At 38.2% G+C, this 19,383-nt stretch overlaps 1 protein-coding gene across 1 annotated transcript in view; it reads right to left on the reverse strand.

The window, feature by feature from the left end:
- Positions 1 to 2,140: 2,140 nt before the first annotated feature.
- NDUFAF5 (NADH:ubiquinone oxidoreductase complex assembly factor 5) overlaps positions 2,141 to 19,383 on the reverse strand; it is a 30,837-nt gene continuing 13,594 nt past the window's right edge. Inside the window, exons 6-11 of the mRNA XM_049774357.1 lie at positions 18,271 to 18,310; positions 15,181 to 15,378; positions 11,484 to 11,544; positions 3,159 to 3,242; positions 2,394 to 2,476; positions 2,141 to 2,242 (exon numbers count right to left, since the gene is read on the reverse strand). Of these exons, the coding sequence (XP_049630314.1) occupies positions 2,150 to 2,242; positions 2,394 to 2,476; positions 3,159 to 3,242; positions 11,484 to 11,544; positions 15,181 to 15,378; positions 18,271 to 18,310 (559 nt within the window). The 3' untranslated portion in view covers positions 2,141 to 2,149. The remainder of the gene's footprint in view (positions 2,243 to 2,393; positions 2,477 to 3,158; positions 3,243 to 11,483; positions 11,545 to 15,180; positions 15,379 to 18,270; positions 18,311 to 19,383) is intronic.

The following is a 19,383-nucleotide window of genomic DNA, read 5'->3' on the forward strand; positions in this document are numbered from 1 at the left end:
CAGGCAAAGAATAAAAAATGCATTGTATAACATGGTTATAATGTCAAGTATCTACATGTTTTCCTAATACTTATTAATCATATTTTCTAAAATACAAAACTAATCTGGTGCAAAATACTTAGAACTGATAAAAACTGAAAACTATGTTTTCTAAACAAGTCATACTAGAACTGTTTCCACCTAGTGGATAAATATGGTACTAAAAAGGTCAGAAAAAAAAAATCACAAACTGTCACTGGATACTTGGTGTCTGGGCCAGAACATGTTTTTGCAATTGTATCACATGTCTAGGGATACCTTACATTGCAATAAAACCATGTACTTTTATACAGCAAAAAACCCACCTATTTTTTATTAATATAAATATTCATATATATTGCAACTTCTGAAATCCTCTAGATCTACAATCTAGAAGACAGATAAAAACCCGAAAACATTTCACCATGTTCCAGCAGGCTGACAGAAGGTAGCAAGGTGTGTGAAGGGTGGAGGGGACTCAACAGGTAGGACGTTTCCCTTGCATACTACTGACCTGGGTTCCATCCCTGACACCCATATGGTCTCTTGGCCACCACCACCAGGTACACTTCTTGAGAGCAGAGCAGGAAATAAATAGAACCTTAACATGCCGCCTGCGTCCCCCCGCAAAAAAAAAAATCAATTTTCAAAAAGGTGAGGATGGATCCAATAAAAAAAAAAATCTTCTAAATCATAGAATTAAATAACTCATGAGAAGGTACATAATAATCCTTTGTTCCTCTTTATGGCAAAAATGAGAATGTGAAAAGTAATTTTGACTAAATATTAGGTAACTGTTAAAGTACATTTTCATTCTAAATAAACCAGCTCTAAAGAATCTACCAAATTATTCTTCCCTGATCATAATGACTATGGTTCTTTCTCAATAGAAAACATTTGAAAGAGATAAAAGTATAAAATGTCAGCACAAGTAAGTCACCCCACCCCCACCCCACAACTGGTATTTAGATTGGTATTTTTCAAAGAATATCTTCATGCTTTTTTTCTGAACCTACAAAAAAAAGCTCTAAAAATTGCTAAAAAGAAAGTAATAGTATCCACATTAAGAGAAACCATGATAGGACAGGGGTTAAGCTTTGCATGGCTGCCAACCCAGGTTCAATACAATACTCCATACTGTGTCCTGAGCACAACCAGGAGTAAGTTCTGGGCATAGCCAGATATGATATAACCCCCCCCCCAAAAAGATATAATACTAAATAAAATGAAAATGATTACTTATACATGAGATTTTTTTAATTATTAGAAATCTATTAATAGGGGCCCGGAGAGATAGCACAGTGGTGCTTGCCTTGCAAGCAGCCAATCCAGGACCAAAGGTGGTTGGTTCGAATCCCGGTGTCCCATATGGTCCCCCGTGCCTGCCAGGAGCTATTTCTGAGCAGACAGCCAGGAGTAACCCCTGAGCATTGCCGGGTGTGGCCCAAAAACCAAAAAAAAAAAAAAAGAAATCTATTAATAGGGGCCAGGCGGTGGCACTAGAGGTAAGGTGCCTGCCTTGCCTGCGCTAGCCTTGGACGGACCGTAGTTCAATCACCCGGAGTCCCATATGGTCCCCCAAGCCAGGAGCGACTTCTGAGCGCATAGCCAGGAGTAACCCCTGAGCGTCACTGGGTGTGGCCCAAAAACCAAAAGAAAAAAAGAAAGAAATCTATTAATAGTTTACACATTGCTCTTAAAACTAAAATTAATTTGAAAGTGAGGAGTCGGAGCAATACTAGAATCAATGGGTAGGGTGTCTGCCGTGCATGTAGCTAATCTAGGTTTAATCCCCAGCATCTCATGATCCCCCGAGCACTGCCAGGAGTAATTCCTGAGTGCAGAACCAGGAGTAAACTCTGAGCATAGTGTGTCTCTGCTTACACACACACACACACACACACACGCACACACACACGCACACAGTAAGCTAACCATCTCTGATGAAAATTCTGGACATTAATATTAAAAAAAATTTATTGTGATTTCTTCCCTTGTGGCATAAGGTTGTGTACACACACACACACACACACACACACACACACACACACACACACACACACACACACACACACACACTGTAAGCTAACCATCTCTGATGAAAATTCTGGACATTAATATTAAAAAAAATTTATTGTGATTTCTTCCCTTGTGGCATAAGGTTGTTTAACTTTCCCAGCTCTCCAAATGATACAGTTGCCGAACCTCTTTCAGCTGGTTTTGCCTGAAAATAAAAATAAAAAATCAAGATTTCAGAAAGTCATGATATGATGGCATAATATTGTTTTATAGTAAATAACCCCCATCTAAGTTAATTTATAATAAAGACAAATGAAAATAAGAATACACTAAAAAAAGTTACTATCTAATGTTACCTGTGAATCATGGTACTTCCATCCTATCATATAATAGATTTGATATGTGGCAGGCACTGAACCATCTTCATTTCTGTACATTTCTATAAGTAAATAAGAAAAAATACAAATAGTGAAAATGAAAACAATAACAATCATGCCTCCTGGGTCTAGAAAGATAACACAGTTATCTTGTCTTGCACACAATGAAATCAGGATCAATCCCTGGCACCTGATATGATCCCCTGAATCCCACGAAACGAGAGTCTGACAATAGAGCCAGGAATGAGTCTCAAACATTCCTGGGTATCTCCTCCCATCAAAAAAAAAAAAATACCCAAGGGACAAAAATGTGTCTTTCCCAAAGAGGTAGGGATATGAAGCTGAGAGATTCTGAGATCTCACATGAAATGCTCTTACTACTGAGAAGCCAATAGGAAAGAAAGAGTAAAGCCAGTAGGAAAAAGGATATGAACCTAAAGATCTGTGTTGTGTAGAGAATATGAAATCCGACTGTAACAGAAAACTGCAATGGATGTTTTTATAGGGAGAGGTTGGGAGTCAAGGCTGAGGGGAGGGTACCCTCGGTGGTACTGGGCACCAACAGGATCACACCCAGTGGTTTTAACGAGGGCACGAGGTGCTAGGGATGGAAGCTGGGGCCCTATTCATGTTGTGTACCAAGCTCCTTGAAGCTCTCTCCCTTGGCCCTACACTGGAATTTTAGATAGAGGAAGCGTGCAGACTCTCAGGAGTGACAATGGGACGCACGGCAGGCAACCTCACCTTTATACACAGCTGCAGCTGCCAGCATTGTGTCCCGGTGCAGCAGGGCTTTTCTGTTCCAAGCACAGTTGCTCTCACCCATCCCTAAAAGTAAAGTACAGGTGGTTTCAGGAGAATAATGAGCAGCCCCCTACCACTGATCTCCCCCATCTCAGTCAACAACAGACTCCTCCATTCTCTTGACAGTTATGTGAAACAAAGCTGAAATCTGAGACTGCTTAAGGGCTCTCAGGCAAAACAGCTTGAACCTTCTTAAATATTAAGATCTTAGTGGAGAAAGTAATTTTTAAGAGGCAAGCCCAGAGCTGGCTTTCCTTGCGAACAACAGAAGCCAGCTGGGCAATAGAAAAGTCTTTGGCCCTAAGGTTAACAACATCACTATTGCCGACAAGAACATTCTGTTTGTTTCCTTACTTGTCTTTGCCAGGCAGAGCATCCTGCAAGCAAAGTGCTCCACCACTGAGTAATTCACCTCACCTGGCAAGTATATTTCAAATGAGGACAGGTGGGCCAGAGAGCTGGCTCAAAGAGTCAGAGCATAGTCTGTGTGCAGAAAGTCCTGGTTTGGTCCCTGACACCATACAATCCCCCAGTGTGACCAAAAAGAATTTACATATACACATATATACACAAATATAGATATATACATATATATGTATAAAGGAGATGAGAGCCATTCAATAACTAACTATAATACCTCACAACCTCCGAGTCATCAATATAAATATGACTTGCACAATTTATGTCTGAAGATCATGAAACTTTGAAGAGAATTTGAAGACTCAACAGATAGCAATGAATATATTGTACTTTGAGATTTTACAATATTTTAAATAATCCCACATTAGTGCAAATTTTTTCCAGGCACTTTTCTTACTGTTTTAAAATTGCTTTTGCTCTTTCCTTTATGTTAACAAGTAAAAGCTAAGCTTCATCATACTCTATGGTTTATTAAAAAAAAATTAGTGTTGTTGAGGGGCCGGAGACAGCATGGAGGTAAGGCATTTGCCTTGCATGCAGAAGGATGGTGGTTCGAATTCCGTCATCTCCTATGGTTCCCCATGCCTGCCACGTGCCTGCCAGGGGGATTTCTGAGCATAGAGCCAGGAGTAACCCCTGAGTGCTGTCGGGTGTGACCCAAAAACCCAAAAAGAAAAAAAAATTAGTGTTGTCTATTTTCCACTATGCATGTTTATAAAAATTAATTTGCAAGGCAACATTTAGGCTAGTTAGAAAAACTGAATTTCAAAAGCAAAAAAAAAAATGGACATACTTTTTCAAAATGTTTCTATGATTTGGGAATGGAGAACATATCCAGCTCAGGGGCTGCTCTGGATAATGCTCAGGAGACGATGTAGTGCTGGGGTATTGGAGACTGAAACTAGGCACTCTACTCCTTTTAGCTATTACTCCAGCCCCAGAGTAAAAGTCTTATATTTATTCGCTACATAGTAATGCTATTTGGCTTTTTATACCTATCGACTGACAGAAATTACAGTGGAACACTAGTGGTTTTCATCTTTCCCATACCTGAAAATCAGTGGGTGAAGACCATGATTATAGACCACATTAAAAGTCCCCAAATTTATCTGGCCTTTCAGAAAAACATTCACTCAGCACTCCTTTGGAAATCTACCTTCTTTTTAGTTTGTTTTGGGGTCACAAGCAGCTCAGCTCAAGGTCTGTGAGTACCTGGCTCTGTGATCAGAAAAAATTCCTGGCAGTGCTTAGGGACCACATATGTATGTAGTGGGCATCAAACCCAGGTCAGTCACATGCAAGGCAAACATCTACCATACTGTACTACCACAATGTCCTTTTTTTTTTTTTTGCTTTTGAAATTCGGCTTTTCAAACTAGCTTAAAATGTTGCCTTGCAAATTAATTTTTATAAACATGCATAGTGAAAAATAGACAACACTAATTTTTTTAATAAACCAGAGTATGATGAAGCCTAGCTTTTACTTGTTAACATAAAGGAAAGAGAGCAAAAGCAATTTTAAAACAGTAAGAAAAGTGCCTGGAAAAGAATGATTAAAAGAGGCACCAAGATCTTAGTGGTCTTAGAAAATAATCCAGAAATACACTGTAGTAACTAAACTTTTCTGATCTCTAAATTCAGAAATTTTGTATAATAAACTAAAATTATGAATTTCTGAAACTAAGTATTATTCTTTCATGTTTTGAGTATAATAATCCTAATTCATACTACCAAGTAGGAGACTAATTACCAAGAAGTAAAAGGTAAATTGTTTGTTTGTTTGTTTGTTTGCTGTCAGGAAACCAAAATGTTAATGTTCTTAAATGAATCACTTAAGTGCAGATGGCTCTTAAACTTTTGTATCATTCCACAACCTCAAGGTTATCAAATTTAGTGATTTCTAATGGTTTCTCATGCTAACACTATAACTCCAGAGCACAGACTAATAAGTCTCTTCTTATTAGGGACTCCTGCTAAGAAGACAACCCTGCCCCACCCTAACCCCCTATACACAAGGCCAGGGCAGCTTTCCTGCCCTCTCTCCCTTCTTTTTTTGTTTTGTTTTGTTTTGGGGCCACACCCGGCGTTGCTCAGGGGTTACTCCTGGCTGTCTGCTCAGAAATAGCTCCTGGCAGGCACGGGGGACCATATGGGACACCGGGAATTTGAACCAACCACCTTTGGTCCTGGATCGGCTGCTTGCAAGGCAAACTCTGCTGTGCTATCTTTCCGGGCCCACCCCCCTCTCTCCCTTCTAATCTAACCTCTTCAATAAATCTGCTGACTTCATCTCTCCCTCCTCCCCATAGAAGGGAAAGAAAAATAGAAGAAAACAAAGAAAAGAAAATCTCTTGGGTTGGCATGCATCATAGATCAATGGAAACTCAGTTTGGAGAGTCTAATACTGATGATGACTGTGGTGGTTCCACTGTTTCTCAACTCCCCACTGCCATGGCTTTTCACACATTAAATGTAGGTAACCAAAGAAAAATATACTTAAAAAAATTAAAAATAAATTAAAAACAAAACAATAAATACATAATGCACTGGAAATCCTAAAATACATTCTAAATAAGTGATACCAGGATACACTGAAATTAGACATTATGCTTTTTCTAGCCTCACATATGCCTATACAAGATAAAAATATTCTGTTCAATTTAACAAGTACCTGATGCTAGGACAGTTCACCTCTACTCAAGAAAAAGCCATTATCAGAATTCTGTTCTTGTGGAAGCTGTGCTGTGTGTGGCATGGTCTTATTTAACTATTGTCATACTCATTTCTATCACCTTCAAATGAAACAACCTGAAAGACGCTGAATAATTGACTAGTCTTGGGCTTTGGGATCACAGCAAAATCCAGCCAGTAACTAACTGTTTAAGACTCTCACAGTGTTTTTAAGGTTAAATTCAACTGCTTGTTTAAATTGTAATGTTTTATTAGGAACAATACTGAGTACTGTTTAATTAAAACAAAAAGAAACAGAACTGAACTTACCTCAAAATCACTGTGAAACCCTTCAAGAGTTTTCATGCATTCACTGGCTGATAGGCAACTTGTTTTGTAAAATTAGGTCAACATTCTGTATATTTTTTCTGTGAATAATAAATGGCAGTTTAAATGAAATGCACCTCCATAATGAAGAAGACGAGCAATACAATAAAAAGTAATGCAGCATCAGCATGCCTCTCAAGTCCCTCTCAAACACCAACTTTTGCCCTTGCTTCTCTCTGATCTTTTCTGGAAGGAGTGATTGGGAGTTCAAGATCTAACTCCAGTAGCCAACATCAACTTCAATTCAAGTACCACCACTTAGTAGATACAACATGTTGGGCAAATTCTATCTCTGCTTCACTTTGATCATGTATTACAAAAGACAGTAAGTATGTTAGTCTATTCTTAAATTACTCACAAAATTGACTTACTAGAGGCTGGAGAGAGTAGAGGAAGGGTGTTTGCCTATCATGCACCTGACCAAAGTTACATCTCTGGTACCACATATGGTCCCCCAACCCTGCCAAGAGTGATGCTGAGTAAAGATTCAGGAGTGAGTCTTGAGCACTGTTAAGTGTGGCTTCCCCAAAACAAAAATAAAAAAAAAAATTAGATGATTCAAAATGCTGGAGGAAGTGAGCACAAAAATCTGTTCCTTCTCTTTGCAAAAGTGTAACACTACAAGATTCACCTGATGAAATCAAAAAGACTGTTCAGTGTTCAATTCAAGCAATAGTGATTCACTACATAGTTGACAGGAAAATAGGAAAATGAGGGAAATACATAGCCTTTCTGTCTCTATTCAAGTTATCTCCTCAGCCTAAAACACAATATCTCTTCTTTAGTCCCAAGCGTCTACCTCTGCCTTCATTAGACTAACTCATTTAAACTTAAATGTTGCCTTTTTATCTAACAAAGCCTGCCTGACTATCAGTACACTGGACTGTATTTTACTGTATTTTACAATACAATTGTTTAAAGACATAGATAATGTACCTATCTCAGCTTCTTTTTTTTTCTACAGCAAAGGCTCCCTGAGATTTGACACTATGGATTCCCATCACTGGCTCAGTGGCTGGCCATGGTATTTGCTCAGTAAAGTAAATGAATATAAAATAAGTTAATGATTATGTTAACTTCATTAAGTATCACTATTTACCTTAAGTAATTCCCCCTAATTCTTCTCAAAAGACATCAAAGACTTGTTTCATACACTGGTATGGGATAGTGATTACAATATAGCAAGTTTAACATGATTACTGCCAACTTCAAACACACACACACACACACACACACACACACACTGTACAAGACTCTGGATTATATTTAACCCTTCATTTGGTGTGATCCTGGATATAAAATACTTCTCTATCTCAAATTGTTTAGTTATAAAATTAGGGTATTAGCAAACCACAGTATTGCACTCAGCACCCTTCAAGTACTATATTTTTAAATTGATGGGTAATAATCTTTCCCAACTGGTAGATATTAATTTCTAGTTTCTTTCTCTTTCCTTCTTAAATAAATTACCTATTATATAGCAGGATGAAGAAAAATGCTCTTTTTAAAAAATCCTTTATCACTAAAATCTGAAAGGAATCATCAACCCACCGCTAATTGCTTTATTCACCTGTCTGACTATATTATACTATCATAATAATTTTACATATCAATATCATATATCATATCACAGCATATTATATTATTGCTATATAAGCTCTATTATATACAGGGAGTCAAGTACTCAGAGAAGAGTTTAAGGAGCGCAGTGGGATTGACAACTGCTCTCTGCCATTGTAGGTCTGCACGCTCCAGTTGCCAGTCATGAACTGACTACAAGATTAGAATTTTTGGTATCATATATTCCTGAAGCACAGAGCTGAGAAAAAGTGAGATCATGGGTAAACGAATTTTGTTACAAATGGGAAAGTTTAAGCAGAAGTAGAATAAGTTAAAATAATTCCAGAGCAGGGATGTGACTCGATGGTAAAGCACTTGACTTGTATATGAGGGCCTGGATTTAATCCCTGGCATCACATACAACACACACACACACACACACACACACACACACACACACACACACACACACACAAAGATAGTATGAGAGAAGTCAAAAAAAGCAAGAATTTTGGCACTTGGGAGATAGCTCAGAGCTAGAGCACATGCCTTGCCTGATGAAGCCCCAGGTTCAATTCACAGCACTCCTCAGGCATCACTTTTCCTAGGGAACTTAACTTTATTATCAGTCACTAGTTCAGTAAGTTCAACTCTTCAGGAAAGCCCTAAGTGTTCCTCTAAATCAGGGATGGCGAACAAGTTCGATACAAAGAGCCAAAATTAAACTGTGATAGTTAAGATAGCCACACCACACAGTGACCTGCCAAAACAAACACTCACACAAAAGCATATAATTTTAACAATAATATATTAAACACATACTGCATTTTGCCATTTTGAGTGAGGGTCAAAATCCTGCAGTGATGGTGAGGGTGTGCTGTGTCCTCCACACTAAGAACTATGGGAAAGATGTGACTGAACATGTGACACACGGGTTCCCCCCACCCCTCGCTGGGGGCAGGACTAGTGCTCGGAGATCTCTCCTCAGAGGTCCCTCCTCAGAAGCAGCAGAACAAAAGCAAAACTTGGCAAAGAGCCACAATATACAAAATAATGAGAAGAGGCAAAGAGCCGCATTCATTTTGGTCAGGAGAGGAGCTGCATGCAGCTCGAGAGCCACATGTTTGCCACCTCTGCTCTAAATCTTACACCTCCCCTCCCCTCTCAAACTTTTCCATCTCATTTCTTGCACATACTTTTGGAGAAGATAAACATGCTGTCTCCCATCTCTCACCTTCCATTATGTTCTCAATCTACCCTCATGACGTCCACTCTTCCTCTCACTCCAACAAATGGCGTCTTACCACGAACACTGATAACCTTCTTGTTGCTAAATCTAATGGACTGGTTCCATCAGTGTTTTTCTTCAAAGCAGAATCAGATGCTTTTGAATATTTTAACTCTTCCTTGGTTCAGGCCAATAACTCCCCAGATAGGGAGTAGAGCCATCCACCCTACAGGGTGCTGTATTAACAGCGGAGGGAAAGATCAGGTAGTTTCAGGAATACTTTCTGTTTGTTCTATTCAACAAGGTAGATTGGGGGGTACTGAGTGATATTCTTCCTGTATGGAGGAGCAGGCCAAACAAGTTTGGGAGCAGCAGGATAGGCAAAAGGACTCTCACTCGGTTCATTAAAGCCTGTCAGCTTTTCTCAGTCTCTGCACACACATCTTTAAGATCTATGCCAGATCTTAGTTCCTAAAGGCTCTGAACCAGGCCACTTTCTTTTTACCACAGGCAACGCTTCAAATTCCACTACTTACCCATGTTGTTAACTAGCCAGTCACATCTCTACTCAAATATCCCACTACTACTTGATAGTTCCTCTCCGGTTTTCAAAAGTACTTCAAACCCAACACACCCAAATGTGAATTCAAGAACTATTTCATCTCATATCTCATCTTCTATTTCCTCCATAAATAAGGGCATCAGTTATCTGATGAAGTGTGCTAAAAATTCAGTAGTTATGTTTGAAATGTATTTTGTTCATGCATTCACACCTAATTCACTACCAAGAACTGTCAATTTTACCTCCAAATTACCGTATTTTCCGGCGTATAAGACGACCCCCTAATTTTAGACTTCCTCTCTGACTCTGGTCAATCTGAGCAGGCTATTTATAGTGTAGATTTGGGTATACATTGTCCAATTTGCATACATAAAAAGCCCCCTTGGACTGGCTGAGTTAGAGAGGCAGTCAGAGCAGCCTTGCAGTGATTGGTGCACGATCAAGTTGGAAAATTCGTTTCATGGCAATATCCAGATGATTTTTGTTTAGCGGCATATTGAAACGTTTTTTGGGATATACTCGGCGTATAAGACGACCCCCAATTTTCGATTGACTTTTCTTCATTTCAAAAGTCATCTTATATGCTGGAAAATACGGTATCTCCAGAATTCATTCCCTTTTATCTCTATTAGGATCTCTTTAACTCAAAAACATTTCCCAGTAAACTTTACACATCAGTGTCTAAGTTATGTGTCATTTGGTTCTACTTAAAATACAAAGCTATTATATGAACATTCCCCCACCCCAACACGCATACACAGCTCCCCCTCCCCACAACTTCCCTCATTATAATACCTCTAAGTGTATTTTAAGATAAAGACAATATTACCAAGAATTTAAGATCCTGTTGAACTCTGGCTCACATTTACCCAATACTTTATTTACCCATTGGCTTTTTCTTTTCATTCTCTGCTCAGGAACTCTTCCTTCAGTTATCCCCAGGCTCACTCACAGTAGAGCCTTTACAAATACAGTTCTGGCCTGATATTCACAGTTCTCTGGGCTCTTCACCAAGTTACCCCATTTCATTTTTTTTCAAGAGCACAATTATCACTTGCAATGACAAGTCTTTGTTAACTCTCTCACATTCTCTATCCCCTAACAATGAAATTTACTCCACTACATTGTTGTGTCTAAATCTGAGCTGCAAATTGTTCCCTGAGAACATTATTGTGCTCTACCATAACCAAATGCAACCTTCATAAAAGACTTACCTATCACAGGCTGATATAGCACTACATACCTCTACTTCACAGCTGACTGCAATTCTAACTGAATATATCACTGTGCAGTTCCCTTAAACCTACACTGTCTCTTTTGCCCTAAGCTCCACGAAAACATATTTTTCTTCTTATCAATATATCCCAAGTTCTAAGGCAGTGTTGCTTCTCAAAATTTAACTCAAATAGGTATAAAAATTCTTTGAAGTTCTTATTACCTTGTAGATCTTCCATCAATTCAAACATTCCAGGATAGTTAACTTGAATTTCATCAGTGTCCTATTTAAAAACATAAGAACATTCATTTGACACCATAAACACACACACACACACAAACACACAACTAGATTTCAAAAATGTAGTAGGGATTATACAGACCAATTTCTCAGAGTAAGCAACACAAGTCTCTATAGTATTCTTCACAGATGTCAAGTAGCTAATGCCAGATTTATTTCAGATTGCAGAATATATTTTCACCATTCTAAGAGAAATCTTTCTAAACATAACTCGTTCTAACTCTCTCCTTGGGAACAACAAAGAGTATTTCATATTCTATAACTATTTCCCTCTTCCTCGAGTCTTTGAAATCTTCTCCAGGATACAATCATTTGGGGGAAATGGAGGAGCAATGCATTCTAAACAAAATAATAAATCCTTACACATTCTGACATTTTTCTAAATATATATATTTTTAATACTGGTGCAATATAAATCAAAGAATAAGAACCTGGATACAGTGTTGAAGAATGTAAACTGATGTTACCATTGAAATAATTTGATCTGATCTATCAAAAACTGAAATGCAAATTTTTTTTTTTTTGGTTTTGGGGCCACATCGGTAGTGCTCAGGGGTCCTTGGCAGACATGGGGAATCATATAAAATCTGAGGTCTCAAGCTCAATTTACCTGGGGGCCTCAGGAGGCAAAGTGGGGGTGAGGCAGGGCTGCATAAGGGATTTCGTTTACCGAATAGTCACAATAAAAAAATCACATTAGTGGGCCCGGAGAGATAGCACAGTTGCGTTTGCCTTGCAAGCAGCCGATCCAGGACCAAAGGTAGTTGGTTCGAATCCCAGGACCAAAGGTAGTTGGTTCGAATCCCGGTGTCCCATATGGTCCCCCGTGCCTGCCAGGAGCTATTTCTGAGCAGACAGCCAGGAGTAACCTGAGCACCGCCGGGTGTGGCCCAAAAACCAAAAAAAAAAAAAAAAATCACATTAGTAAGAAAAAAATCGCAAAAAATCTCATTAAACATTTGCATACCCCAAAGGGAACTGCTCGGGGTATGCGAATGTTTAATGAGATTTTTATTGAGATTATTCAGTAAGCGAATAATGCAATATTGAAGGCCGGCCGTGGGCCACAAAATGTTGTACAGAGGGCTGCAAACAGCCCGAGGGCCGCGAGTTTGAGACCCTGATATAAGATGCTGGGAAATGAATTAGAATCAGCCACATGCAAGGCAAACACCCTATCCGCTGCACTAATGCTCCAGCCCCAATGCAGATTCTTTGACCCAATAATTTCACTGCAAGAAATTGACCTGCCAGGTGTGCCAAATTATATGAAATTAAATTTGCTTTATCGCAGCAATTTAATGTGTACTAATAGAGACCTTGCTAAAGAAAGGCTAACCATTCAACAAAATACTAAACAATTTTAAGGACACAGTGGTTGCAGGTGAAGATCTCTAAAATATCATTAAAAATTGCTCCCCAAAAATACAAAAAGCACACACACACACACACACACACACACACACGAATGGGTTGTTGTTATTTTTTGGGTAGTGCTGGGGATAAAAACCTCACCTATGTGAGATATTTTCTCTACTATTGGGTCACATCTACAGTCTTTGTACAGTAGATTTTTTTTTTTTTTTTTTTGGTTTTTTGGGCCACACCCGGTGACGCTCAGGGGTTACTCCTGGCTATGCGCTCAGAAGTCGCTCCTGGCTTGGGGGACCATATATGGGACGCCGGGGGATCGAACCGCGGTCCGTCTCCTAGGCTAGCGCAGGTAAGGCAGGCACCTTACCTCGAGCGCCACCGCCCGGCCCCTGTACAGTAGATTTTAATGATAAAACTGTACTCTGGCTTATACATGGGAGCGGTCAAATATGGGAAGGATGGAATATCAAAAATCAGGAAGACTCTTGCTTTAGATCAGCTCTACTTATTTCATTCTATTTATAGATTTTTTAACATATTAAAAAATACATCACATTGTGGGTATATATTTTACTAAGATCATCTCTGGGCAAACTAACTTACCTATCCATTTCTCTATATTGAGAATTTCTCTTTAAAAAGTGATCCTAAATAAACTAAAAGCACTAGCTCCATTTCAATCAAGTATAGTAGTTTCAACAGCCCTATTCAAATTAACATGAACAATATTTAAGATTTTTCTCCTACTACTCCTGTGAGTAATATTCTAAAAGAAAGTGAGCTTTATTTAGGTGCAAGTTAACTGAAAATAAATCAAGAGGATCATATTAATGCAACTACAGCTATATATCAATTTGAGCTGATGTCATTTTAAAAATAAAATCCATTATAGCATAAAAGTAATGTTAAGAGTCATTTGCAGTATAAACCTATATAATTCATTATATAAAAGTCTTACTGGGGGGCCCGGAAAGATAGCACAGCGGCATTTGCCTTGCAAGCAGCCGATCCAGGACCAAAGGTGGTTGGGTCGAATCCCGGTGTCCCATATGGTCCCCCGTGTCTGCCAGGAGCTATTTCTGAGCAGACAGCCAGGAGTAACCCCTGAGCACCGCCGGGTGTGGCCCAAAAACCAAAAAAAAAAAAAAAAAAAAAAAGTCTTACTGGGTAAGATTTTAGAAAGTTAATTAGAATACAGTGCAAAGAGATTTCAGAATATGCCTCAAAGAATAAATTTATATTAAAAATTACTAATATTTTAATAGTTTCTACATCACTTTAATTATGTTAGCATTTAAATTGTTCATTTTTGGGAAATACTAAAATATTCTGAATAAAGAAACTTCCCCCAATTAACAGAAACAGAGACTTTTAAATGCTATCATGTTAAGTTTAACATTTTTTAGGAGAAATCTTTCTAAAAAGCACATGTATTTTATAATTGCTTTGGTTAATACAGCTTAGATTTCTCTTGATGATTCACAAGTCTTTCTCTTAATGGGCTATAACTCTTGAGCCTCCTAATATACACACATATTTGGGAGATTTCTGGCAGTGCTCAGAGACTTCTCCTGTCTCTGTACTCAGGAATCACTTCTGGTGAAGGGTAGGGGGACCATAAGGGAAGCTGGGGATCAAACATGTCATCTACATGCAAGGTCAGCAACTACCTGCTGTGTTAGTTCTCTAGTCCCAAGTCTTCTAATGTTCTGGACAAACTTGTGGACCTGATAGCTATTACTCGACATCACCTATGGAAAAGCACATTTCATGTCACTCCTGTCCCCAATACAGATTTGATATTTAGGGGTCTTCTATTCCTAATCAAACATTCTATTTATTTCCACATCTAGTGATAGCTTGTAAGACAGCAATTTAAGAGTTATTTTTTGTTGTTTCTTTGGTCTTTTCTTTGTTTTCTGGACACATCTAATAGTGCACAGACCTAACTCCTGACTCTGGGCTCAGGGATACAAGGTGGTGCTGGTACTCAATCACCCTACCTGCTGTACTACTGCTCCAGCCCAGATGGTTCTTTTATTAAAGGGGAAAGAAAAGATGTTCCAGGCTATACCTGGAAGTGTTTGAAACTTTTTTTCCTGAAGCAAGTGCTCAGAAAAATGATCCTCTCAATCAGCATTTCTCAATTGGGGGCCATACGGGCCCATATCAGTGACTATCTTGAAAACAGAAAGTTGTTTTTGAGCTGTGTAATAAAAAGTCCCCCAATCCTCTTCATAATTACCACAGTCAGAGTATTGAAGCCAGCTCTCGAAAGCAAATGTCCTAGGTCACTGACAGCAGTGAAAGGAGAAACGTGTGGGGAAAATCCTCCTTCCCTTTCCATTTCTGCTAACTGTAATGAACACCGAAGTTCATAGAGTGTATCACCCCCAAACATTGCACCAATAAACACTCCATCTGGTTTTAAAACATAATGAATCTGTAATAAGAGACAAAAAAAGAGATACTCAATAAAATGCATGTATAAAAATATTTTCTAAGTAACTTATTTGTCATTTTAATATACAGATAAGAAATAACTAAACAAGGTAGCCATTTGAAATTTGCTGATATAGAATTAACATTGTTATAAAGATAGTACACTAAAAATACACTAAACTGGTTGAGTGGATGGGAAAAATAAGCTCATAAATGAATAAACTAACATGAATTAAAGTTGAATATTAAAAGTAATTTGAGGAGGGGCTGGAGAGATAGCATGGAGATAAGACGTTTGCTTTCATGCAGAAGGATGGTGGTTCGAATCCCGGCATGGTTCGAATCTTGGCATCCCATATGGTCCCCCGAGCCTGCCAGGAGCGATTTCTGAGCATAGAGCCAGGAGTAACCCCTGAGCACTGCCAGGTGTGATCCAAAAACCAAAAAAAAAAAAGGAGTAATTTGAGGAGCTGGAGAGAGAGCACAGCAGTAGGGCGTTTGCCTTGCAAACAGCAGTTCCAGGATGGATGGTGGTTTGAATCCCAGCATCCCAAATGGACCCTTGTGCCTGCCAGGAGCAATTTCTGAGCACAAAGCCAGGAGTAAACCTGAGTGCCGTCAGGTTTGATCCAAAACCAAAAACGAAAAAATAAATTAAAATAAAGCATTTTGAGGGGCCTAAGTGATAGTATAGGAGGTAGGATTTGACTTGTATGAAGAATCCCATATGGTCCAAGCCTGCCAGAAGTGATTTCTGAGTGCAGAGGTAGAATTAACCCGAGTGTTCCTGAGTGTGGCCCCCCCAAAAAAAACAAATAAGTAAAAGTATTTTGAAGCTTAAAATATGGTAATTTTTCGTAACCAGAAATATACTAGAGGAACTTAACTCTTATTTTTAACAATTGTCCTGTGCTAATTATACCTACATGTACCATCATACTTATCTGTTACTACACAGCTGGTGATTTTGTGTTTTTTTTTTTTTTGTAAAAATATGGGGAGTGACCTTGGTGTGAAACTTCTTATAAGTGCACCAGTACAATTTAAAAATAATTGACCATGCAACTGTCTATTAAATACACCATGAAATGTTATAAACCAGAAAGGCAGGGTGACTAATATACATCGCTTTGCTTCAAGTTGTTTAGAATCAGGGAGGTAGCTCAAATGGCTAGTTTATGCTTCACAAATGGAACTCCTGAATCAGATCCTGGACACTAGAATGACCCCTGAGCATCCCTGAAATAAGCCCCTTGCCCAAATTCCAAGCTATGAGTACATCCCAAAACAGTATTTTCCAAGGGAGACTTGAATTTATATTTAAGAAAATAAGAAGCAATTATAAAACAGAATAGAAGCAAATCAAATCTACAATCTTTGCCTCCTTGCTTACAGCCATCTTAAGCAACTTGCTTCTGTTGTCACGAAGACTTAGTTCATTGCAATCTGTCTTTTATTCTTAAGAAGGTTTATTAATTCACAGGAATTTCCTAAGAAGAATGACTTCTAATGTTGAACTTTGGTCTGAATATATTCTCAGAATTCTAGACTTATCTTCAGCTGTCTATGACTCTGACACTTGTCTCTTGGCAAACTCATTTTCCCTAAACATATCTAACAACACAATAATGTTTGTTCTCAAACCAACTCATCTCCTCATCACCATACTGTTAACTACCTAATTTTCTACTCCCTTTTATCTTACTGCAATAATTCTATCTATGTTACTATTTTCTGACACAAAACTTTGAGGTAAGTCTTGACTCCTCCCCTTTGATCTTCAAATTGAACTAATCACCAAACTACTGATGACTCATTTTTATGAATTCCTAAATACCTTCCTCTTCCTTTCAATTCCTCACTGTCATCTAGGTTGAATCTCTCTCATGCCAAAATCACAAAAACAATCTCTCTTCAATTTAACCAATTTCTCACAGCATTAATAATCTAATCGACAAAATGAAGATATTCTGCAGTAATTTTAAAAATCTAAACACATGAGAGCCAAGAGAATGCAAACTGAATGTATTCAACATGTTGATGCAGGCACTGCAATCTGTTAATTATGCTACATTCAGGCTGGCATCCATGTGTTCTCATGCAGCAGCTACAGTCTTGTTCAAAATTACTGAAGTATGCATTGATTTCCTATTTATGCAAGTGTCCTCTTCAAAATTCTACAGTGACTCTGAATCATGACACATAAATAAGCAAATAAACTCGGAATTCCTGAATCTATTTGCAAGCTCCTAATACATGTTGTCTTGACAAACACCTGGTCAGAAAAACATCCCCTTTGGCCTTTTAGGAGGCTCTTGAACTTCCCCACCAACACTGTAATTCTATTTTTCTAGAGCACTTTCCACTCCAAATCTGACCTATCTTTTAAAGCCCTATTCAAGTAATTCTTTTCTCTTGAAGCTTTTCTAGGTCACTACAACACAGAGAAACCGGTAATTTTGTTTTACAAGAAGTGATTAAAACTATAAATATGTAGGTTCTACAAAATAATTAAGACAAGAATCATGAAAGAACTAAAACTCAGAAATGTTTTTTCAAATTACATCTCTTGTATTCTGAAATAGGGAAGGGTCATCTAATATACTTTTTTTTTTTTTTAATAAGCCAAAGGTCAGCATTTGACAACAAATGCTTGATTGGCTTTCATTTCCCAATTATCAGAATAAAAAAATCTAGAAAACATTTCCAAGGATATCAAAAAGAAAAAAAAAAAAAAGAACTGTGATTTTTAATCTCAGAGTCTACTGCAAGTAGATAGCCTTTCAAGAGCAATCCATTCAAACGAACTGCATGGGGTCTCTGTAAAACTCCCTATTAAAATGTACATGAACAATAAAAAAGAACAGTGATAGACACACCATGTTACTCTTACCTGCTGAAGTGCTCTAGGAAGGTCATTTACCCAGTGCAAACTACAAGATAAAAACACATTGGTTTTAGCTTAATTCACATAATTAGCAGAATCATCAACAGTATAACTACACTACACAAATCTCATTCTGACCAAAAGTAACAGAATTAATAAAAAAAAAAGTGCTAACTTTTAAAAAATTTTTGAGGAAGGAAGAACAGAAGAAACGGAGGAGGAAAGGAGGACGAAAGTGAAGGAAGGAGAAAAGGAAGGAGAAAAGGAAAGAGGAAGATTGGAAAGAGCGAGGGAAGAATAAGAGATGAAGAATGGAGGAAGGGTATACTAAAATAGGGAGAAAGGATGGGAAGAGGGGCCAAAGTGTTAATTCTGAACCCTGAACCTGCATATTAGATTTAACTGATTATTTTCATACAAGTTTTAAAATAAAAATGTAGAAAAATCTAGCATGTCCCTCATTAGAAAATGTGATTACTCTTCTAATATGATCATCTCTCCAATGAATCATCACAAAATAAAAAAAAAGTTTATTTTCCTAAAGAAGACAAAGATAATAATTACATAAAATGATGCTCTTTTCCACTGATCAGAAGAGAAACACAAGTCAAAACTAGAGATATCAATTTATAATTAGTGATATTTAGTATCAAAAAGACAAGAGATAAATGCTGGTGAGATTATGGAGAAAAAACTATTGTACAATGCCACTTGAAGTACACTGGCTTATCAACTGGGAAAGAGAGAAATTTTAGCCAAAAATTAAATATGGGGGCCAGAAAGATAGTATAGCCAGTAGGGCATGTGCCTTGTGCAAATTCCCAGCAAACTCCCAGGTTCAATTCCCAGCATCCCATAAAGTTCCCCGAAAGCAGTCAGAAGTAATTCCTGAGTGCAGAGAGTCAAATGCTGGGTGGGTCCAAACAAATGAGTGACATTAAAAAAATTAAAAAAAAAAAAAGGGTTGGAGAGAATACAAGTACAAGGACTAAGGTGCTTAGTTTGGGGGTCACTTCTGGTACTTCATCGGTGCTGCAAGCACCATAAAGAGTGATCTCCAAGCAGAAAGCCAAGAGAACACTGAACACTGAGGCATGTGGCCAAAAAAAGTCCTCCCCA

The sequence above is a fragment of the Suncus etruscus genome, chromosome 6 (genome assembly GCF_024139225.1).
Source record: "Suncus etruscus isolate mSunEtr1 chromosome 6, mSunEtr1.pri.cur, whole genome shotgun sequence".
Classification (NCBI taxonomy): Eukaryota; Metazoa; Chordata; class Mammalia; order Eulipotyphla; family Soricidae; genus Suncus; species Suncus etruscus.